We start from the raw sequence: 25,060 nt of genomic DNA, 5'->3' as shown, positions 1-25,060 counted from the left end.
GGTGGGAGGAGGTATTGTTTCATATTCTCTGTGTATATATAAAGTCTGCTGCAGTTTCCAGGGTATGCATCCGATGAAGTGAGCTGTAGCTCACGAAAGCTCATGCTCAAATAAATTGGTTAGTCTCTAAGGTGCCACAAGTACTCCTTTTCTTTTTGCGAATACAGACTAAGACGGCTGTTACTCTGAAACCTGAAAGTATCTTGTCTCCTCATTGGTCATTTTGGTCAGGTGCCAGCGAGGTTACCTTTAGCTTCTTAACCCTTTACAGGTGAGAGGAGCTTTCCCCTGGCCAGGAGGGATTTCAAAGGGGTTTACCCTTCCCTTTATATTTATGACAATTTATCTCAAGAGAATAGATTTAAAATCAGTTAAAGATCTTAAATAAACACAGATGACCTGCTCTTTGTTACAAAGTTAGGTTGATCTGACCACATCACTTTGGGTTGTGAAAAATTTTATGCCCTGTGTGATGTGGTTAAACTGACCTAAGCCCTTGTGTTGACTTTGCTAGGTTGATGAAAGAATTATCTTGGAGTGGTGGATTTACTATAGCAACCAAAGAACCCCTTTCTTGTGATAGTAAGCGTCTACACTGCATCTGTGCTGCTGTAGTGTTTCTAGTGTACTAAAATGAGAGCAGATTTTGAGGTAAATGCACCATCATAGAATTTACAGTGCAGATCAATCTTAAAATGCATCAGTAAAAGAAATTCCAGGAAACACGCCAGTTCTTAAATTTTAAATTGTATGACTTTGAGTTGAACCATATAGGCAGAAGAAGATAATTTCACTGAATGAGTTTTTGAATATGGTTCTTTCTCTTTGTTTTTATTACCCTTTAAAATGTGTGTTCAGTATTAGGCAAATATATTCTTTTTATGACACTTTTTAGACTTGGGAATTTTCACAAGCAGATAATTATTATTGAAATTGACAGGAAACTGAAGGTAGAAAATCTGATAAATAGAGCAGCCCCTTTTATAGGCCTAGAAATCCCTCTTATATGAAATTATGCATTGTATCTGGCTTTTTATCACATAATATTAGTGTAACAACCTAAGCAGGGAATTTGCTGTCAGTATAAAGTAATGACATTAAGGAGAAATTATCATATCAATATGAGTTGGTTTTCAAAATAGCATCTTACTGAAGTTCACTTTTTCCTCTTTTTATACTTGGATTATATAAATATTAATATCAATACAGCAAAGTTCCATTGGGTTCTGTGACTGGATATATCTTTCTCCATTAAGAGCTCTTAACAATCTTTTAACTATTTTTCCTTATTTGTATTGCTTTTCAAACAAAACACTTCATGTCTGATTGTGTTAATTTTATTTTATGGCGTTTGTGTGACTTAAGCAGCAAACTGATCTATGCATTATCTTTCCAAGAGATGCTTTTTATTTTTTTCATAGATTCATACTTTGGGGACAGGAGTTCGTATGCAGAAAATGTTAGCACAATGAATTTTACAAGCTCTTCTTCTGCAAGAGGTCTTAATAGTGCCTGGATAGGAAAAACACCCCTCTCTTCTAGTAGATCAGGTTGTAGAAGCAGGACACCTCTCATGGGATATTCAGGTAGAGTTGATATTTTTATAGGACTAGCTCTCTTTAAATCCGTAGCCTTATTTTTTAAGCATATTTTAACAATTGAATGTTATATAGTAACATACTTTTTTGTTCATGTATTTTGGGGGGTATTACGTTATATAGGATATCTAGTACTGAGGATATGTACGTAAGAAAACTGTTATTTTAGTTACCGCTTAGCTAAATTTTCTTCCTTGCATTCTTCTTCAAAATAATTGATATAATTGGAACTCAAATATTCTCTCAAATTATTCAGTTTCGGTGTAGGTATATGGACATGTTGGTGATTCTGTGGTAACTTTACTAAGGTAACTTTACCTAAATTTGTACTCCATATTTTTTTATCTTGTCAGACAACAACAAAATCAGCTTTGTCCCCATTACTTTTAGGAAGAGTAATTTTTACTTGTGCTAATGCAAAGCTCTCATCCAGGCTCTAATCAGTCCCAGCATATGTATTATGAGGTATTTTGATATCATGTTGTGAAAGTGACCACTTTAAAAGTTTTTGGTGTCAGTTTTGTGCAGCTTATGTTGTGACCTCCTTCAGTCTTGGAAAAGAAGAGTTGTTTAGAGAAGCACTTTTTTTTAGAAATGGAAACTTCATAACATGAAGAAGAAAGCCAGACTGAACAGCAACATCTACTCTCTGAGCAGATGCAAGAAACAAAACATCATCTCCAGAGAACTCACCATCTATAATGCTCTGACCACTGCATACAACCCCAAATATGCTGAACAGCTCTTCAGAAGTACCTTAGAATACTGAGGGAACCATTTCCTGTACCTTACATACTCTAGATGGGACCACCTCAAGCAGGAAATCATCACAAGCTCCTAAATATTGGAAGAAAAAAAATCAAGAAACCTATCTGGAGATCATGCAGGAAACCTAAAACAACTATAAAAAAAAAAAACAACGGATAGCCATCCAACACAAAAATAAAGGTGGAACCAACTACAACAACTATACAGCCACTAAAACACCACCTCTCGAAGAAACCATGCCACCAGGACTTAAAACATGGACACTACACAACACCTCAACATCATCAGCTTGTCGAGACTACCCATAACTGGAACTGAAGTATGTACTATTCCAGCGACTGAACTTCTGCCTCACCACAGAACCTGATTCCATACTAACATGTGAAGAACTAGAAGAATTCTGCTGCTAACTCCGTCTCAATGAGTTCTTTCACAACAAAGAGTGTGGCAGTGGTATAACAAGCAGGCTGCTGGAATCAGTGCGCTGAACCAAGGCTGCTTAACACACACAAACTCGGTGCATGCTTGTATGCTGGTTGGACGCCTCCAGATGAGGGAGTTCCAGCAGCAGAGCATTTTGAGTCACTCAGAGTTACTGGGAAGCAATGACACAACCCCTCATTGCCCTAGATTGCACCCCAGAACATGACAACCCCTTGGACAGAGTTTCCATTAATATTAGGTGTTGGGTCTTCTGATACTAAAATTACTCTTGGGGGAATTCTGTGCCACTGCACGCATGCAGAATTCATGTCCCTGCAGATTTCTTGGCTTCCCCTCAGAAAAATGACTTCCGACGGGGAAGCAAAGGGAAGCTGCAAGAGTGATCATGTACCCCTCCCCAGCAGCCTGGGTGTGTTTTTTTGGGCATCCGGAGCAGCCAGTGGAGAGGTAAATCACTGCAGGGTTGGGGGCAGGTCTGAGGATGCCCTGGCCACTGGCTCTTTCCCTTTGCCAGGCTCAGCTACTAGTCCCAGCTGGGCTGAAGCAGGGGAGGACATGACTTCCTCTTCCCGTGCAAGAAGCGGGCCAGACCTACTCCCAGAAACACACCCAGCTGCAGGAAGCTCTGTGGCCTCCCCACCCCCATCACTCCTCAGCTGCGGGGAAGGGGTCACTGTACGGAGAGCTGCTCCCTCATGCATCCATCTGCCCAAACCCCATGCATCCAGACTCCCCCCTCCCCCAGAATCCCCCCACTGAGCCCCCTGCACCCAGACTCCCTCCTGAGAATCTCCCCCCTGGATCCGGACCCCCACCCCTCCACCCAGACCACACCCTGGCTGAGACCCCCACACCTGAACTTCCACTCTGATGAGCCCCCCCCCCCAGCACCTGGACCATCCCGTCAAGCTCCCCGCACTTGGACCCCCACCCCACTGAGCCCCAACCAGCTGCACCCGGACTCTCACCCCACTAATCCCCCCACACCCACACACCCCTGCTGAGCCCCATTCCTCCACACCCAGACCTCCTCCTTGGTGAGCCCCAACCATTTGACCTGGATCCCCCTGCAGAGTCCCATTCCCTCTACATCTGAAACCCTGCAACAAGCCCCTCTGCAGAGCTGCCCACACCTAAATTGCACCACACACAACCCTCTCAGACCCTCCTGGATCCCTCCACACTAAGCCCGTCCCCACTTGGATCCTGCCGGGCTGAGCTTGCTTGACCCATACCTAGATTGGGGGACAGCTTTGTCCCTCTTGCTTGCTATCTTGGTGCACCTGGCATGGAGGGGCAGGGCCCTGGGGTGTTTTAGGGCAAGCTCAGCGCTTGTGCTGTGTCAGGTTTGGGTGCAGCCTCACCGTCAAGTCCATGTCCCAAGAAGGGGCTGCAGGGTGATCTCCCACCTCCTTGCAGCCAGTGGCTGTGCTCCCCACTGCCATGCTGGAACCCCCACATTTATTTATTGATAAATAAAATATGTGGAATTTTGCAGAATTTTAAAATATTGTGCGCAGAATTTTTACTTTTTTGGCCGAGAATTCCCTCCGGAGTAACATTTTAAAAGTAATTCTTTAGCAATTCAGTCTTGCTGATGCATTGTGGTAGACATTGTAAGTTCTACAAAAATGTGGCCTGTTTCATAATGTGAGGAAACAGGATAAGCTGTTTGGGGGGAAATTAGTTTGTGAGAAATAAAGAAAAAGCACTGTCAGAAAGGAGGAATCAGCAAACTGCTCAGGAAAGATAGATGTCTTTAACAAGCAGAAAAGTTAGAGACAGTATTTTTCTTTTTTATATATAGAGTTAAACTCAAGAGAAATAGTGGAATTAAAATTTTTGGAGTTAAATATCTTTTATATTTAGAAATAATATGCTTAGGTTGTTTTGGGGTGTATGTGGAGTTTATAGGTGTTGCATTGTAAGTGAAAATACTGGTGGATGGCTTTGCTTTTACGAGCAAGACACCATTTTTGTGCTGTATGATTAGGGCTCTCTGTCTGTCATGGAGGTCGCGGAAGTCACTGATTCTGTGACCTCCATGACTTCTGCAGGCAGCCAGTGTGGCTGACCTAGGGGCGCCCAAGCAGCTGGCCCTAGAACAGCCACACCAGCTGCTGCTGGAGTGACCCGAAGGCAGCCACACCAAATGCTGCTTGGGAGTTGCTGAGATGTACAGTAGAGGGCACTGCAAAGTTATGTTATGGTTCCGAGAAATATAGAACATATGAACAGCTTTAGTTTTCCAGGAAAATTGCTTTAAGTCCTTTTTTATTGTCTTCACATTTAATGACAGAAATAGAATTGTTTAACTTTTTGTCATCAAGTGAACCCAAAATGGAATAAAATATAAAGAGAATGTATTCTATCAAAATAAAAATTACCTCTACTTGATATTAGTTTAAGGAAATAATTTGAAAAGTAGCCAGCAATTGGCCGCAGGGAGGTGCTGGGTTTGAATGCCGTCATACTCAAAAAATGCATAACATCTGTCAAAACAGGGTTAAGTCTCCCCAGAAACATTGTTAAATGGTAAATTTTAGAACTAAATTTTGCACAAATTAATTGGGAAAACAAAGCACTTGACAAAGAGAGATTACTTCTGAAATGTGGAAAAATGACATAATAGCTATAGCACGTGGGCAACTCAGGATTAAAAACATACAGTTAAAATACAAAAAATTGCCTGCATAGAATGGCTATATTTGCTTCACTGGCATTTGATTAAAAAAACCCTCCTGTCTTCAGAGGTATATCTTATGCTGTACCCTGAAATTTGTCAAATACTAGCAAACAGAGGAAATTAATTTCATGGGCAAAGGCCCGCCACTCTCTATGCCTAAAACTATTCCTAAAGTTTGGTCAGAAACTGATAGCAGTAGCGTGTCAGCTGATTTTGACTATCCTGACACAAAATACATTATTTATAATTTATTTCCCAAGATAAGAAAAAAATGTACTGGGTCTGTTGATCACCTAAGGAACTAATGATCCCATACATGGTATGTGTATGTATGCATTCAACAATTACTGCTTGGTTTCCCTCTCTGAATGATTGATCCTGTGTAACGGGGAGTGCTCTAAATACCCACTGTAGTCCAAAGGAAGTGAGGGCACTGGACACCCTGCACATTTGGGCCCTGCATCCACTTAATTTCATTTTAATTATTTGAACTCTTTCCCTTTTTCCAAATTAGAACTTGATCTGTGTCATGTTATTTAAAACAAAGAAAAAACAATTCTATTCTCTCCTCTGCCTTGCACAGTAACACTGTTCTGCAGTTTTATGGATCTGTGGGATTCCTGTGAAAGAAATACTTTAAAATCTAAGACCATGAATATATAAAATTTCCTAATCTAAAGCATTTTCTTTTTTTCTCTCCATCTCTTACTTTGCTTTTTCTTCCTGTCCTCCTAGCTCCATTGTTAATTTCTTCTAATTACACTTATTTATTCTTCCATTAATTCAAACTACCAGTGTCCGAAAATCTAGTAAGTCTGATACTCAGTAAAAATGCATTTTGCTTCAGACTTGCTGTTTAGCTATTGAGCTCCCCATACTCAAGAAGAAAATGGTTACTTGTACTGGCTGAAACTACTACTATACTACTAGTACTATAATGTCCTCCAAGAGAGGAACCGCCTCTCCATCATATGTTGGAAACCTTTTGTTGTGTGTGCAGTGATTATTTCACAACAGAAGAAATTCAGGAGCGTCTCTGGGTAGGAATTTTGGGTATCAGCTCATTAAGAGTAGAGGTCTCTGCATGGGGCAGCTTCATCCCTTGCCCTTTCTGCGTGTTGCATTGTTTTCTTATAGCTTTGCAGCTTCTGTCCTGCTGGCTCCATCCTCTTCTGACAGTAACCTAAAATATTCTATTCTTTTTCAGATTTATAGTTTGCATTTTCTCCATCCAAATTGTATATGCATAATTATGACTAGAAGCTCTAAACTTCAAATTCCCTTACTTTTTCAACTTATTTTTTAATCTTTAAAAGGATTGCTTCTCAGGATTCCTTAAAATAGAGCAGCTACCTTAAGGAAATTGGAAATGCTTTTTGTGACACATGGATATCACAAGAGGGACAATAACTTTGAAGTCTACTTTAGCAGTCTGGATTAAGGAATTTATGATAGAGATATGCATCAGGAGAGGCAAGGAAATAGCAGTCTCTTTCAAAGCTCATTGCACGAGATCATTGTCTATTTCTTGGGCCAAGAGAGTGGCGGTGTCCTTTCTTAAAATATGCAAGGTGGTGTTGCAGTCCTTGACCCCAGAATGTACAGAACAGCATAGGTTGGATATCTTAAGTTTTCAATAAGTGCAGTAGCCTTCAATTTGTGTGGGCCACTTCCTCTCTCATTGGATTCTTCTGGTATCTGTATGACATTAATTCCTTTTTTTTTAATATAAATTGTACTAGGAAGTTGTAAATATCTGGACATATGTGCAAGTTAAAGGGTGGGTTTCACACCTTTAAAGTTTCTTCAAGTGCTTCATATTAATCTAGACCACCTCCTTTTCAAGTCGGCTCTGGTAAATTAAAGAGTTTTGTGCCTTATTTTCTGATGAATTAGCATATTTGAAGAAATTGCTACATTTTCTGAGTTTCATCTGAGGTGCTGAGTTGGCAGGACAGGTATATACAGTGAAATGGCAGTACTAAAAGAAATTGAATGTTCATTCTCTGTCTTCTGGTAAGAGAGGCACTGTACAGCATCTAGACTGGTATGGAATAATTCAAAGGGGGGAGAAAAGTAAGACATTTTACCTTTATGTAAGATGACAATGGTGAAATATGAGGGTGAACAAAGCCAGAAGATAATGCTTGACATTGTATAATTTATGAACCATCACTGAAGTGTGTCTTTTAAACATGCATGTGTGCATTTCTTTTTAAAGACCTATTTTGACAATTTTACTTAAATTAGGTGTCTCAGTGGTCTCAGCACATGATTAGGAATTACTAGACTCCCATGAACCTCAAGTCTGAAGGCTGACATAGAGAATTTAGCCATTCTTGGCTTCAGAACCCATGCTAGGGTTGAGGAGACTTGCCAGCACCTTGGAATTTATTGAACTAAAAATGTCTGGTAGCAAGTGTTCACCTAAACATCCTTATTCCCGCTCATTACAGGTACAGGTAGACAAAGAAAAATCAGTTCAAATACAAGGACCCAAGTCTATATATCTACAACTAGGCTCAATGTGGACAGTGGAGACTACAGGAGATCACAAAAACTAAAGAAAGAAACTAGATTTCAGATTCATTCTAATCAGTTCAAGATCAGTGGTCAATAAACTTTTCAACATGATCTGTTCTGATGAGAATTCTGACCTGGCTTGCATAGTTGAGACCTGGTTTAACGACACACACACAGCGCTATATGGGTCAAAGTTACACTGCTATATGGTCCAGTTTATACCACACTCACACCACCCGCACTCAGGCTAGTCTGTGTACCAGCTCTCAGACTTTTTCGTCATGTGGATCACATCTGAACAGAGTATTTCATAGACCACTTTCTCTCCTATTTAGATAGTGAATGTGTGGACCACTTCATCTCTTACTGGTAATCAAATAATATCCCTGTGGTAATTACAGCACATGATTACCTGGAAAAACAATGTTTGGAAATATTTTGTTACTTTTAATGTGATTTAGTGACTGGAAATGACAAATAGTAGCTTTATGTGATCAATTAGCAACCCACTTGTAACCAACAAGTGCTCTGTAGACCTTGACTATGCTGGGTGAGAGATGGCACAACAAGGTTATTCATGCCTTAGATGAAGTGGAGATTCTGTCAGTAAGACAGACTTCTTCAAGTCTATGGATACTACTCACTACAGAACATAAGTGGCACAAAATGAGATTGGAAACCAATTAGCTCCAGCACAAAAAGATAATCTCTTTTCTATAGTCAGCAGAACTATTCTTGTTAACCAGTTTGTCAAGCTGTACTGTCTTCAGTCATCCACAGAACCAGCACTTCTTCCTGAGATTAGCTTTCTACCTAAGTACCACAGTGATGGTCCTTAGATACCAGGATAATATTGTATGGTGCTCTAAAAAATGACAATGTTGCCTTGCAGATAAGATTGCTGGGATCTGGGACAAAGTCTCTGGGCCCCAAGAATTGGGGTTTATGCAAAAAAGACTGCAAATACATGTATCCTTTGTAGAATTGAGATTGTTCATGCAGACAGAAGTTTTCAAAGTTACTGCAGGATATCAGCCTGTGACTCTGTCTGTCTCTCATGGCTGGTGAAAGCAGTCATGAGACCCTGAACCCCCTGTTGACAGAGATTCTCAACATCATCTTTGGAGATTGCAATGTAATAGCCACCCTGAAAAAGGCTGTTGTCCAACTAGTGCTCAAAAAAATCTCTTGTCATGATTTTGCCTGTTCCTGTCCTGTATAGTATCAAATCTGCTAGTTCTGAGCAAGGTTGTTAAGAAGTTTGAGAACAGCTATTTCTAGCAGCACCTCAAATCAACCAGCAACTTTGACGTGCACAATTGGATTTTGGCCCAGGACATGGCTCTGGGACAAGGCTGGTCATAGATTTGGATCTTTTTTTTTTTAGCAGTGGACAACAAACATCAGTGCTCATATATCTAGATAAGTCCACAGCATTTGACACGCTTGACTATGAGGTGTGCTGCGTTGCCTGAGACATCTAGCAGGATGGACAGACTTTGCACTATGTTGGCTCCAGATCTTCCTCTCAGGCAGAAGAGGGGGTTGTGATGGGCATCAGCTTCTCATTCACAAGGACTTGTATAGTTCCAGGAGGCTCAGTTCCTTTCTCACATCCCATTTGACACATGTTAAATCTCTAGGGCAGGTTGTGAACTGCCACAGACTCCAGCTTCAGTAGTCTCCCAATGAGTCCCAGCTCTGCATTTCCCTCGTGTAAAACACAGCTTTCCCATGTCTTCATGACCTGAATTTGCTTCCTCTCTATTACAGCAGTGCCTCATACCTTTGCTTATTAAGACTTTCCAGATAGCACAACATGAAGCAATCCACCTTCTAATCAACATTGCTCATCAAAAACACCATGATGCTTCAGACACTACAATGGCATCTGGTTCAATAACTGATGTAAATTTCTGATCTTGATCTTTGAGGCTGTTTGTGGGCTGAGCTGTGCTTCTCAGGGACATTGGAGTTGTGATCACATCCCGAATGAAACTCACAAGTGTAGGGGATTGTGGCTTCTTTCCAGTAGACCCACTGCTGTGGAATTCCCTTCTGAGAATGACCATAAATATTACCAGCTTCAGAACAAAATAAAATACATTTATTTACATGAGCTTTCCCACAACAACTTCCTTGAAATTGAAGAATAAATGAAGATGATGGAGGAGAAGAAACAGTAAACATTGACATGAACATCTGCATACATTCACATCACAAAGCAAGTGAGGGATATTAGACTTTCAGACTGCTAGGTTTTTGAATTTTGGGTTGCATTCAGATACTACTTGGTCATGTTATAAATACCTAAATGGGGGGAGTATTTTTTTTAAAAAAGTTTGCTCTAGTATCTGGACCAAAATGTGCCCTTGCACATACTCTTTTGTATCATATTGATGTGTATTAGTTGGCTAACACCCTTCATCTCAGTGATGACTTCAGTTCAGAGCTGGTGTAAGGATTTAGTATGTGAAGTGCTTTGGAATCCTTCAGAATAAAATATACTATATCTGTAAAATAAGTAGTAATATTACTGTAGCTTTTATTTAGCTTTTATTTTGAATTAGCTTTGATTTAAACTATTATAGTGTACCCAAATCTGGTGATAAATTGATAAAAGGTTAATAGCGAAGTGGACAAAAGGGAGAACTGACAGGTTGATAAAGAGGTTGACTACTGTGATAGTGAGTTTGACTGATAAAAGAAAAAAGATTGATGAAGATGTTGCCTTCTATAAGAGTATTTGATTAAAAAAATGAAAAAGATTGATGAGAACACTGTCTGGTACCAAAAAGGCAGAGAAAAGAACTTTCTTTCTAGCAAAGAATCTAACGTATTGATTTTTTGACAGTTCTGGGATTTAGCAGTAATTCACTTTCAGTTTCAAATTGTTTGATATCTCAGTAAATCTCTCTGTGCCATAAAAGCTACATACTGCTGAATTGTTGTAAATGAAGCTTGAATGTGATGTATCTACCATATGCAAGGATTTTTCTTACCTAATTTAGAGGTCTTTTAAATTTCAGAATCACCTTCTAATTAATGAAATAATGAAATAATCACCTTTTAATTAACGAAATTAATGAAATATTTTCTGGACAGTTGTTTTATAGTGGCTTCAAACAGGATTAGTGTCTGTCAAGAACTCTGGTTACTGGTCACAGTTTTCTTGTTTGCAGTGTTGTAGCTGTGTTGATCCCAGGATATTAGAGAGACAAGGTGGGTAAAATATATTACCTCACCCACAGTTTTCTTGAAAAGAAAGTCATTAGTAAATTCTCCATTAGCTTGTTCTTTGGAAATACATAACATTAAATTTGAAACAAACCATCACAGACACTAAACAAAGCTATTTAAATGTGCTTAGGGTTTGCCATTTGTACCTTTTAATAAAGAATACTGTCTAAATGTAATATTCCTAGAATCAAATTTGCCAAAGAATAGTATACAAACTAAACTTCTCTGTGTCTCGGTTTAGTTAAGTGTCTTGTCTATGGAGCCCTTGTAGCCTACAGCAATATTTCTCAGATGATGGAGCCATGCCTTCAGGTGTGTTGCTAGGGGTTGCCTGCTGGTTAGCACTCCATAGCTGAGAACAACCCACCCCTTGCCACATAGCAGAATCCTATGGCTGTGAAGATCCAGCAGGAGCAAAAAGAGAGCAAGAAAGTAGCCGCTTGTTCCCCCAAATAATCCTCCCCCTTTTTGCTACTGCTGCTCCATCCCTAAACCCAATCACAATGGAGATTCTCCCCCTTCCCAGTATTCAGTTCTGGGGCAGGATAATACAGGACATCTAGAAGCTGTGGAACTGGCTTGATAGCCTCTTGAAGTAGTGCTGTCTGAGAGCTGTGTGAGGGGGCATGGAAAGGTTGAGAGAAAAGGGAAGCACTCTCATCAGCCAGCATCAGCCCCACTCCCAAACCCAGGCCCTCCAAGCACCAACAGCTAGAGACCGAATCCCCCTTACTATTTCCAGCTCTGCCTATCCAACAACAGCTCACTAGAATCCCCAAAAATCCTTGAGAATTTTTGCCATGACCCCAATCCCACAGTCCTTTTGGGTGGACCACTTAAAAAAACCTGATGGGGTGGTGTCACATTCTCTGGTGCAGTCCAGACTAGTGAGGGGTCGCGTCATTGCCTGCTCTGTCATCCTGGGTGCCTCACAATGCTTTACGGGTGTAGCTCCCAACCTGGGCCATGCACAACCAGGCTACCAGCATAAAGGTCATATGCTGAGTGTCTGTGTATAGCCGAAGCTCTGACCACAGCAGCTTGCCAGCAATGCACCAGTCACACATTGGCTTCTGCAAGCCTTGTTTACTACTTGCAAGGTGACTCCAACACACTCTCAGGCCCGGATTTTCCCAAAAATTTGTGTTCTGCAATGACCAGCCCTCTCCTGGGTAGTTCAGATATTAAGGTACATTACCCCTGTAAGAAGTCAATATTCAATAGTTTACTTTAGCTGGAGTTACCAAACAGTTCAGTTTTTGCCACTGGATTGGTTTAGATTAGAAATAAAACAAGTTTATGAACAAAAGAAGATAGGATTTTAAATGAATTCAGGTATAAGAGAGAGAGTTAGAAATGGTTACAACCAAATAAAAGTGAAAACATGCATCTAAAAGTTTAAAACTTAATTGGTTGGTTCAAGGTTTTGTTTAAGATGGACTTTCTCACCCACTTTTTTCCAGCAAGATTATGAATTACCCTTTACTTCATCAGGATCTCTCCCAAAGGCCCAAAGCTTCTGGTGCCTTTGTCTTAGGTGAAAGAGAATGTGAAGTTCTCTACTAGGGTGACCAGACAGCAAGTGTGAAAAATTGGGACAGGGAATGAGGGGTAATTGGTGCCTATATAAGACAAAGCCCCAAATATCGGGACTGTTCCTATAAAACCGGGGCATCTGGTCACCCTATTCTCTACCCCCTTTTTTATAGACCAGTGAACCTTTGAAGTGGATTCTTCTGAGGGTTACCCGTCAGAGTAAAGTTTATTCAAGCAGTAAAAAAAAAAAAATGGAGTCTGGTGGTGAAGGGGCTCCATGCCCCTACTTGTGTTTGCTGAAATTCAAATTGTTCTGTTTCCTGCCATCTCTTCCCCCTGCTGACTTAAAGATTCTGTCTACTACTTATATGGAAATTGAGGCAAATTCCTGGGTAACAATTTTTGCCTAGGCAGGGCTGTATGGTTTTGAACATGTGCTAATGACATCATATGGGGGAATAATAACTTTCATATAACGTTGCTATATCCATATCACCATGATATTATTTATCAGTGGGTTATTTGTTTTCAAATGATATGTTACAAGGCATATTTTGTACAAAGATTATTACAATAGCGTGTAGAGTGTGAATACATGGGATGCTTTTGGTCAGGTGGCTATAGGGGTTCTGAGTGGAAATAGGTTGAGAACCTCTGGTCTATAGGATTAGGCTTCAGGAGAAGTCAAGAGACCTGTATTCTAAACCAAGCCCTGACACTGATTTGCAGTCTGATACTGGGCAAATCACATCTTTAAGCCCCAGTTTCCTTAGTGGGAAGATGGAGATAATGATGTTCATCATCTCCTTTGATGTTTTGAGGTATAGTTGTCACAACCACACGGCCCCCCCCTCTCAGGGGGTCCGCTGGGAAGGCAGATCAGCACTGCATGTTGCTAACGCTGTGGCAAACATTGCAAAGCATTTTGGGGAGGGTCAAAGGTGTGAGTGTGGAGTGGAAGATTTCTTTGCAGACTGCGAGAGGCCAAAGTGGGAGGAAAGAAGAAAAGTATGGGTTAACTTGATGTCCCAGCTAAACCCAAAGATAAGGAGCTGACTCCAGCTGAAGGCCACTCTGCTACCTGCCAAGACAGAAGGGGGAGAGTCCACCCGCCACCCCCCCGACCAGCCATGAGAAAGGAGAGTTGTTGAACGAAATCACAGGGGCCGCGAAAAGGAGCGAGCTGGTGAAGGCCAACAAGGGAAAAACATAACAGTCTCACAGCCCTGAAACCGGTGTGTTTTGGGAAAGCTGAAGAAGCCACAGAAGGCCGGCTTGGACTGGTACACAGAGCTTGGGGAACAAAGGTCCTGGAAGGAGACTCCCCCAAGAGACCTCAGGGACTTAAAAACCCTCCTGAGAGCTGAGGCAAATTGGAGATCAACAGCGGACCCTGGACGACCTGTGCACAGGACAAGAACTCCTGTCCACCCTTCCCCCCTTCTTCTTACGTTACTCCCAGGCTTGGACAGCCTAGGGTAGTGCGGGTGTGAGTATGAAAGTGGGTTAGGGCTTGGGCTTGGGGCACTAATGCTTTCTTTCTTCCTTTGAGTGACGTGGGGAGCCACCTCACCCCCAACACTCTCTGCTGTTATTTTATTAATAAAGCTTTAAAATTCAGACATTTGGTGTACTCTTCATCTCCTCCCCTAAAGATCCTGCGGCCTCAGCCTCATCACCTGACACCGCTGGCAGATTGGTAACATAAATCTGTCACGTAGTCAAATCATGTTTGTGAAGTTCTATATAAGTGGAAAGAAGAGTAAGTCCTCAGCAGATGTAGGAACAGGATAGGCTTTTCTGACTTTTTAGCCCTGTGCTTGTCTCTCTAAACAATGTGTCATCTAGAACACCACTCCTACTTCCTCAAAACTTCTATGTGCTTTTGGATGTTTCCTCCTGTTGGAGTTTGTAAACACTTATATGTGCTGCGCATATATATGGAGCTCTGTACAGTTCCTAATGTATTAACCACATTCACTAATTGATTCCTCACCAACTCCAAGAGATTAAAACATGGACTTTCTAAGCCAGATTGCTTAGGCAAAAGTGAAACCTACATCATTTGTCTCAAATGCATTGTTTGATTTTCCACAAACATCAGAAAATTTCTCTCTTAGCATAAGATCAGCTATGAAATTTCAGAAAGGTTGGTTTGGTATTTGACAAAATTAGGGACACCTCATCAGAAGTATGCTTTTAATGGAAAACTACCTTCAATTTCAATGTCTCTCTATATTTTAATTTGTCTAAATTTGTCCATCAATAATAGCTGCCCTCAGTTTTGTATTTAAAATTACATATGCTTAATGATCGTAATAGCCCTTCTATTCTTCACCTGTTTTTCATAATACAGAAATAGTGCTCATGCACTGTATTTTCTACACATATTTGCACCTTTAACAATGTCATTCCTCGTGTTCACCCCCTATTTGTGTACATGTGCTCTGTTCTTATTTTTTCACATATTACATGGTGTTCAAATAATTGAAAATATGGGTCATTCTCTGCATAGTACATCAAATGTAGAATTCAGCAACTTGTACTTTGAATTTTTAAGTAAATTTGGATAATTGCTAGACTTTTGCTTCTTTGTGAGTGGGGGATATAAGTACATACATTGTTCACTGTCTATCATGAACTGGGTCATAACTATAAATGTATACTACTGTTTTACAGTTACATCCTCATCTGCTGTCTCTGCTCATTTAGTTGCATCCGTTATTGTAGCTGTAGTAGAAGGGAGAGGACTTGCCAGAGGTGAAGTAGGAATGGCTAGTATTGACTTAAAAAACCCCGAAGTGGTATTATCCCAATTTGCGGACAATACAACCTATGCTAAGGTAATTTTAATACTTTTGGTTGCTGTATATGGTTGTATTTACATAATGAAGAAGATTATTATAGATGTCCTTTTTTGTTTGAAGTTTTTATAAATAATAGCAGGAAATTCCTGATTGACAACTGCAGTTTGTTCATACCAAGAGTAATAAAAAAACTGAAGTAGCATTGTTAATGTAAACCAGGGGTCTCAAACACGTGGCCCGTCGGGTTATTTTCTGCGGCTCGCCAGCTCCCCGCGGCCCCTCCCACCCCCCCCAGCATTTACCTAGAGTGGCTCCGTTCCCGGCCAATGGGAGCTTAGGGGGAGGTACTTGGAGGTGCGGCCAGGGCAACACACAGTCTCCTGTGCCCCCTCTCCCCCAGGTCCTAGCCGCTTTCTGGAGCAGTGCGGGGGCAAGGCAGGGAGGGAGCTTGCCCTGTCCCCGGTTTGCACTGGGCCGGACCTGACCTCCCAAACCCCTCCTGCAGCCGAACCCCTGCCGCACCCTGCACCCCAACCCCCTGCCCTGAGCCCCCTGAGAGGCAGGGGCGGGGCCTCATGGAAGGGATGGAGTGGGAGAGGGGCTGGGGCAGTGGCGGGGGTGGTCAGTGGTGCGGCCCTCGGGCCAATGTACTAGTCCTCATGTGGCCCTCATGGTCATTTGAGTTTGAGACCCCCGATGCAAACAGTAACATCATTTATGCTGGCTTTTGTGGACATTGGATACTCATTTTTGAAGCTGTTCCTCTTAAAAGATTCTGTCGACTCATGATAGCAAGTGAGTTTTCTCTTCAGTTAATAGTGTATTTATTTGTGTCTAGATTTTTTCTCCTCCCTTTTCCCACTGTCCTTTGGGGTTCCACTGTGACCCTGTCCTTGGCCTTGATCCTCAAAGTTACCTTTCTAATTTTGATTTGTCTCCATCCATGCAATCCTGTATTTCAGTCTCTCTATCAATCTGACATCCCCTCTTAATTGTCTCCCTTTATTTTAGAATTAACATGATAAAAATGGAACTCCTTTCCTTTCAAGTCCTTCCTGAATTTTCCTTGACTGTTGACATCACTATCTTCCCTGTCACTCAAACATAATCTGAATTGTCTTTGATTCTTTCCTCTCTCATGCTCCCACATCAAGCTGTGTGCAACTCTTGCTGCATTTTGCTCTAATGTTTCTAAAATCTGCCCTTTTTCATACTGTACACACTGCAAAATCTTTTTGCTGGCTTCTCTGAAAGTACATTCACCCTTCAGTCCCTACAGAATACATCTACTAAGATCATCTCCCTTTACCTCTCACTCTGACTTTACCCCTCCATCTACTTCCCTTTTTCTGGCCCCATTGTCTTCAATGCCCTTCACTACAATGCCCCTCTGTTATCCATACTTGTCTCTTATTGTGTTGTGACCTCTGCTTTGCCAATGATATTGGCTTCAATCATTGTTGCACTTTCTTACATGCCACCCCTTATGCATGGAACACCATCCCTGAATTAATATGTTAAGGCCACTATCTTCTCCTCCTACAAATCCCTCCTTAGGGCTTATATCTGCTGTAATGCCACCAAAAAACTAAGATGCTAATGATGGATAGGTTAGGTAGCCACAGCCCAAACAAAAATATTTTAGGTGGTTCAGAACTATTAAGTCCATGTAGCTCATGAATTTATTATAGTTACTCCCATTGTGTGTCTCACAGCCCTACCACTTCAGTTGATTGTGATACTAGTTGCATTTTGTCTTAGATTGTAAGAGATTTTAGACAGGGATTATGTCTTTCTATTTGTTTGTACAACACCTTATCACCTATATACTGGGGCCCAAATCTAATTTGGGGCCTTTGAGCACTACTGCAAATAATACAAATAGAAACAATACATAATAATTGATCTTGTTCGGTATATGTAGATGTTAATCCTTTCCTAGATAAGAAACTAGTAGCAAAATTCAGTTGTACTTTAAATCAAAGTTAGGCTCCTGGGTCAAGTCGGGACATCCTTCCTCTCCTCTTTCAGCTTCAGAACTGGTTCCTTTCCCCAGAGGAAGCAGACAGTCCTTTTTACCTTGTCTGTTGTGCTGTTTGACTTTCTGCTCCTGATCCTTTTAGCTGCTAGAGGACCAATTCTTGTTGGTTCTGCCAGCTGCTGAACCTGGTGGACTCTCTTGGCAGCTAGTGGAGTATCTAAACTCACTGCTCTTTTCCACCAGAAGGAAACCTGGTTGGGGCAGGATTAGCCAAGATGGGAGGGCATCAAACACGGGGTACACCCTGTCACAATGAGTATCTCATGTGAAAAGGAAAAGCTGGTTTAAATGTGTATCTTTTGAGCCACCAAAACAGAGAAACAATGCAGGTTAGACTGTAGCATGCACATGTATCCATAAGAAGTTACAACAAGGTCTAAAATATGACCTACTCCAAAGAACCTTATCCAGTCCAAGTGAGTCTGCAGCTCATGACCTTCAGGAGCACCATGAACTTCTGCAGCTGCAAACCCAGAAAGTTATTTCTGATTGAAAAGGTACTTTCTCACTCACAGTCATGGAATGCCATGTTAGGCATAACATTCTTTTTTGCAGGGGTTTTTCATCATATCTGTTTTTCATATATTCATGACGTGAGATAAATTATTCTCCAAATCTTTTACTTTAATTTTAGGTATTTTTGTAACTATTTTTTCTGTTTTATACTAGTGAGTGATATCTGTAGACAGTTCATTCTTCTGTTTTGAAAATTATTACTGCAGGCTATTTCTTTATTACCTTTTGTATGCAGCAGTTGGAGAGACAAGAGTGCATAAAAGGGAAGGAGAGGGAGGAAAGAAACTTAACAGATTTCTACATGCTATAAATAATATAATATGTTCATCTGCCATCTTTGGAGCCTGATGCAATGGGTGTAACTAAATCCTCTCTTTTTGTATTATATTTACCTTATTGCTTTCTGTACTACACTTACCTCATTATCTGGCCACCAGAAAGTTCCTGATCATTTATTCTCACCTGTTACCAGTGCTCAAAGCTCAGGAAGTAAAAAAGCCATTAAAAACCTTACTGTTTCTGGCCCTGACTGGGAATAAATGATGTCTGCCTGGTTGTTGTGCGTGCACATTCCTTTAAGTGGAATTTTTAATTGATTTAAAAGTGTTTACAAAGATTATAGAATTTGTCTCAGTTATTTCTGGACTATTTTATTTATTTGTGAAAATGTACTTTGAGATGGCTAAATGATTTTTAATGAAATTATGTTTTAAATTTGTTTTTAGGTTATCACAAAACTCAAGATTTTAACACCATTAGAAATAATAATGTCAAATACTGCTTGTGATACAGGGAATACAACAAAATTGTTCAGTTTGATAACAGAAAATTTCAAGGTAATCTTTTTTTAGACTTCATTTAGTTTTTATAGGGCTCCTATTTGATTGGTTTTATATGGTTACAGATTTGTGACCGTCTTTACGAGGGGATCCAATCGCTTAATCCCTTAGCTTGCTGGGGCTGGGCAGAATTTAGGCAGTGTTCCTGGCTTTTGGCCTCTATGCGCACACTCCAGGTGTAACCTTGTGTCTGACACCTCTTTTGGCAGTGGTGACCCCACAGCCCAACTGCCTATGCCCTGAAAGTAACGTCATCTCCTGCAAGCCTCCCCAGAAGCTCTTGCACATTTCTAAAGATGTGAGCCTTCTGGCTTACAGTTTGCCTCTTCAGCGACATGCAATAGTGAAAGCCAACAGACACATAGACAGACTTTCACAGGATTCTAAAGTAGTATTGCTCTTTACTTAATAGAATGAGAAATACATCGATCTAGATAAAATAATAAACATGTGTATACACATTTCCTTGCCTCAGGTTCCTCACCATTCTGGAGAGTTCCCAGAAATATCAGTCCCCTGAGTTCAAGGATCCAACCTTCTGTGATTTCAAGAGCTCTGGCCCCTTTCGTCCCTTAAGTGATGGATGCAAAAATAGCTTCTTATCTTTGCTTATATCTTCTAAAGTTCAATGACCTCGCTCAGTAAGCAGAAAGCCCTCTTGGGGGCTCAGCCTGCTGTATCCAGCGGGGAGCTGATGCCATGTTAATTTTTGCAGTTTCGTGTTCTCCTGTCATGATAGTTAAGAGGCTATCTCTCACACTCACCCATTTGATGGTTTTGTTTACCTTCTGTGTAAGTGCAGCTTCATCATCCCTGCCTGATGACCAGACCAGTCAGAAAAGCAAACATACGCTCCCCTGTCCAAGGCAAACTGGGTCCATGCACTGGTTGCCAAACACATTTTAAGAACAGAATTCCAGCACACGTCTATAACTGTTTGTACACACTCTGTACATACACCACGCAATGAGCTTCAGGACCAGTGTGTCACTAATTTGCTCATGATATCCTACATGACACCTTCCAGATACAGATCATGATAGTGATGAGTGGGGGTACACTGAGTATGTCAGGCCTGACAAGAGTTGCTGACCCAGAGTTGTGAGCTGCCAAAGGGCCTCTGTGTCACATTTTTACATAGAGAGATTCCCCAAATCATCACAACACTCCAGTTTCTTTCCATGAGATTTTGAAACCTTTGCTGTTTTTGGTTTTGTTTTTATTAGAACGTGACTTTTACTACTGTCCAAAGAAAATACTTCAATGAAACAAAGGGCTTGGAATATATAGAACAGTTGTGTACATCTGAATTCAGCACTGTCCTAATGGAGGTTCAGTCCAAGTACGTTTAACCTAAGTAAGAAAAATAAGTAGTGTCTCCAGATAAAAGATTTTAACAGTTTGTACAGATTTAATACACTGGTCAGTGGCTTCTCATTAATTGGTACACACATCCCTGAAATTTAAAATCTGTAAATGTAGTTGCCTTTTTATTTTTCACTCAAACATTTCTGATACATCCATTACCAATGATATATCAATTGTCAAGTGCCTCTTGGAGCCCTGATGACCCACCATTTAGAGACCCTGGCATCAATCTTTCTTTAAGAGCTTGTCAGCTTGTATTTGCTAGAGGAAGTCACTAGAGAGCAACACTAAAAACTTGGTCACCTGGACCCATACTTCAGTAATGTATTTCTGAAATTGCACTGCCAGACTTACACATGCACAATATCCAATATGTGCAAGGCAAGATCATATGCATGCACAGACACATGCATGTTTGAACACTTGATTGGCCCATACAAAAGTGGACCTGCACTACTGAAAATCTGGGCCCTGATCACACTGTTTATACTAGGGGTGGCCAAACCCTGGCTCGCGAAACACATGTGACTCTTTTACAGTTAAAGTGTGGCTTGTGGAGCCCCCCACCCCACCCTGTTCTCTGCCTACCAGAGCGTGGGGCTTCTGCCTTGCGGTAGGGTGATGGGGCTAGAGGTTTCTGCCCAAGACAACTGGTACCTGTTGAGAGTGGGAGGGCACAATTTAAAGGTTCACCCCCCCAACAGTTTGTCACGCCCCTCTTCTTACCATCAGTGACCCCCCCTGCAGCTCCCAGCTGTTTGCTGCTGCCTCTCCCCATGGCTGAAGTTCCCAGCTTGTCTGCTCCAACAGCTGCTGTGCAGGGCAGGAGCCCAGTGGCACGATTTGACCGAGCAGGCCCAGCAAACCCTGGGAAAAATCTGGGGGCGCATGTGACTCCATGTGCTCCACCAAGCATTGCCTCTGGCTTCTGCATAATGGGAAGGGTTGCTCCCAATCCCTAATATGTGTGAACATGACTCTACAGCTTGGCATAAGATTGCTAAGAAAAACCTTCTCCCTAAGTACAGTAAATGTTTTTGCGCTTGATGAGGAGAAATATTTAATGTTCAATAAATGATTCTACTTTACAGGTATTACTGTCTAGCAGCTGTTGCAGCTTTGCTAAAGTATGTTGAATTTATTCAAAATTCAGTTTATGCTCCTAAGTCACTCAAGGTTCGTTTCCAGGGAAGTGAGCAAACTGCTATGATAGATTCATCATCAGCCCAAAATCTTGAATTGTTAACTAACAATAGAGATTCTCGGTAAGATTATTTTGTTTTTACAAATTCAGTTTTTTTGCATTCTTATAAATTTATAATGCACCAAATTCTATGGCACATGTATCTAATCTGTCTAGTCAGAAACAAAGAGTTAATTTGGCTCTATCCTGACAGCAATTATAGCATATGTAAAGCTGATTTTTAAATAATTTGAAAAGAGAAATGAACTTTAACTTAGCACAAAATTTGTAGTCCTAGCCTGGAATTTTTTTATGTGCATCAGGATACCCCTAGTAATGAAAGGGATTAGAAAGAAAGAGCGAAAAGATAAGAATTGTGTAAAGGTGTATAGTGTGTCTGTCACAAATGAACCTGCTGTCAGCAGGTTTGACCTATATAACTGACACACAAGTTATGTGTGGCCATGCCTCTACCTAGCAGCTGAGCAAGGGGGATGTTGTTCTGGGGAGTCCAGAAGTGGGTAAGTGCCGCCCAGAGCCCGCCTCAACCCATCCTGTGCCCCAACTTCCTGCCCCCTCCCACACCCAAACTCTGCTGCTGCTCGGGGGCGGGGAAGGTGTTGAGCCAGGTAGGGAGCCTTCCAGCCCAGCCCACCCCAGCACCAATGGAGGTCCTGGACAGCGCGCCAACTCCTGCACCCCCCCTGCACCACTAGTGGTCCCAGGCAACCCCCCCACCCAAGTTTTATTGACTGGTAATTTTAGTAAAAGTTATGGACAGGTCATGGGTCGTGAATTCTTGTTTACTGCCCATGACCTGTCCGTGACTTTTATTAAAAATACCCGTGACTAAAACGTAGCCTTACTCATAGCCTCATTTTCGGTCTGAGGTCCTAAAGCTCACATGGAGTTCAGGGGAATTTATGTGTGCTTCTGATAATCAAGCTGTCAATTGTACGCTAATTTAATCTGAAAATTTCATTTGATTTGTATCAGCTTGATTTTTTTGAGTTTTTGTTTTTTTAAATTTGTGTTATTTTCAAAGGAATGGTCACACTCTTTTTGGCGTTCTAAATTATACTAAAACTCCAGGTGGAAGCCGAAGACTTAGGTCTAATATCCTGGAGCCTCTGGTTGATGCTGAAACAATTAACACACGATTGGATTGTATTCAGGAACTACTTCAGGACGAGGAGCTCTTTTTTAGTCTTCAGGCAGGTAATAGCTTGTTTTATTTTTAAAACACTTAAAAATACCCATTTAAATATTTTTGTTTTTATAATAGCTGAAAACTCATAGCATGTATTAATAAAATAGATATGAAACATGTTTTGACTTGTGAAGTTACATTTCATAGTGGATTTAAAAAATGTTATGATTTCTAGCAATAGTTCTTAATCTGTCATTATTTAATTTGACTTTTTACCTCTTTTTTGATCATTTTGCTAAAATTTTTAGTAAATGAGGTGGACCAGCAAATGGTGCTTTAGAGGAATTTTGAATTGGTCTCACTAGCTCTTTAACCAACTGCATTTTGTGTTCGAGCCAGGCTTTCCAGATATACACTACTAACATCTGAAATGTAATTTGCATACTGTTATGAATATGCAGCTTCTCATTTTTGATTGCTAAGATACAGGTAACAAGACAGATGAATATACATACACTGCTAAAGAGCACAAGTTAGTTAGTCCAGCTAAGCTTGACATTAAATTCGCTGGTTTCAGAGTAACAGCCGTGTTAGTCTGTATTCGCAAAAAGAAAAGGAGTACTTGTGGCACCTTAGAGACTAACCAATTTATTTGAGCATGAGCTTTCGTGAGCTACAGCTCACTTCATCGGATGCATACCCTGGAAACTGCAGCAGACTTTATATATACACAGAGAATATGAAACAATACCTCCTCCCACCCCACTGTCCTGCTGGTAATAGCTTATCTAAAGTGATCATCAGGTTAGGCCATTTCCAGCACAAATCCAGGTTTTCTCACCCTCCACCCACCCCCACAAATTTATTCCTGGTTTTGGATGGCTTATTGTGTTTTTTGGGGAAAATGAGTAATCACTTTTGGTCAGATCAGGAACTCTTTCCAAGGCTTTCACAACACAAAAATGGATGACATGTAGTCTGTTGAGCTACCCTCTTTTAGCTTGATATTATACTAGCGGAGCAGATGTGAATACATAAATACCACCATATTTTGCAGATCATCAGAGTGGCTCAGATACTATGTTTATCCTTTATTTTTACACCTTAAATATTTCAAATACACATTTTTAAAATAAAATGTTTGGAAATAGTTACTGCATCACAACTACCTAAAACAGTGACTTGGCTTTTCTCATTCTTTCTCTATCTCCATCCCATCATAGAAAATATTTTGACATTTATATCCCACCTGTCAAGAAGTAAGGAGGCAAAAGGTGTATGTCAATCACAGTTGATATAAAAACACCGGCCCACCCACTTTGTCCTTAGTATTTTTGCTTCCTTTCCCCTGGAAACATGGAGTGTATTTCACCAGTTTTAACTTCATCCCCACTCACCCACCCCATTTCAATAGATCAGAAATATGCCCGTGAAGATGCAGCAGAGGAGACTGTGTTTTGGCACTTGTAGCTCAAAGGTAGTGAGATAGGTAGGAGAGGTGGACTATAATATATGCTTCCCCACAAGACTACTTGTCAAACATTGTCTCTTGGTCTTGTTAGTGATCAGCTCTCTAACTTGTGAGGAGCAGCTGCTTTCTTTCTATTAAAAGAATAGGACAAGGAACTCTCAGAATCATTAGTGTTGATTTTTAACAAATCTGAGAACATGGGGAAGTTCCAGAGGATTGGAAAAAAGCCACCATTTACAAATATTTCAGTATTTAAAGAGGGTAAATGGGATGACCCAGATAACTATGGGCCTCTATCCTGGCAAAATCATGGAAAGGCTGATATGGAATGCAATCAGTGAAGAATTAAAGGATGTTAACGTAATTAATGCCAGTCAGCATGGTTTTATGGAAAATAGGTCTTGACAAACAAATTTCTTATTTTTTTGAAGAGATCACAAGTTTGATAAATTTTTCTGTGTTGGCATAATATACTTAGACTCTAGCATGCATTCTGATTTTTTAAGAATTTGCACTATATGTAGCCCATGTTAAATGGATTAATATTTACAGATGACACTCAAATTGGTGGAGTGATAAATAATGATGGGGACAGGTAAATTATACAGACAATCGTGGATCATTTAATAAGGTGAACAATATGCATTTTAATACAGCCAAAAGTAAGATCATACATCTACGAACAAAGAATGTAGGTCACACTATTCTGGAATGCAGCAATCCTGAAAAGGACTTGAATGCAGATAACCATTTGACCATGAGCTTCCTCTGTAATGCTGTAGCTAAGAGGGTGAACATGATCCTTGGATACATAACCAGGGGAATATCGAGTAGGAGTAGGGAGTTGGTATTATGTCTGTGTACAGCATTAGTGAGACCATTACTGGAAT

General features: G+C 40.8%; 1 protein-coding gene across 1 annotated transcript in view; it reads left to right on the top strand.

The window, feature by feature from the left end:
• The window catches only part of MSH4 (mutS homolog 4), a 55,175-nt gene that overhangs the window by 7,102 nt on the left and 23,013 nt on the right, over positions 1 to 25,060 (top strand). Inside the window, exons 2-7 of the mRNA XM_077824464.1 lie at positions 1,422 to 1,586; positions 15,475 to 15,638; positions 18,885 to 18,995; positions 20,225 to 20,340; positions 21,458 to 21,631; positions 22,595 to 22,767. Coding sequence (XP_077680590.1) covers positions 1,422 to 1,586; positions 15,475 to 15,638; positions 18,885 to 18,995; positions 20,225 to 20,340; positions 21,458 to 21,631; positions 22,595 to 22,767 — 903 coding nt within the window. The remainder of the gene's footprint in view (positions 1 to 1,421; positions 1,587 to 15,474; positions 15,639 to 18,884; positions 18,996 to 20,224; positions 20,341 to 21,457; positions 21,632 to 22,594; positions 22,768 to 25,060) is intronic.

This window comes from Eretmochelys imbricata, chromosome 8 (genome assembly GCF_965152235.1).
Source record: "Eretmochelys imbricata isolate rEreImb1 chromosome 8, rEreImb1.hap1, whole genome shotgun sequence".
Lineage (NCBI taxonomy): Eukaryota > Metazoa > Chordata > Testudines > Cheloniidae > Eretmochelys > Eretmochelys imbricata.
This window is presented reverse-complemented; position numbering and strand designations above follow the sequence as displayed.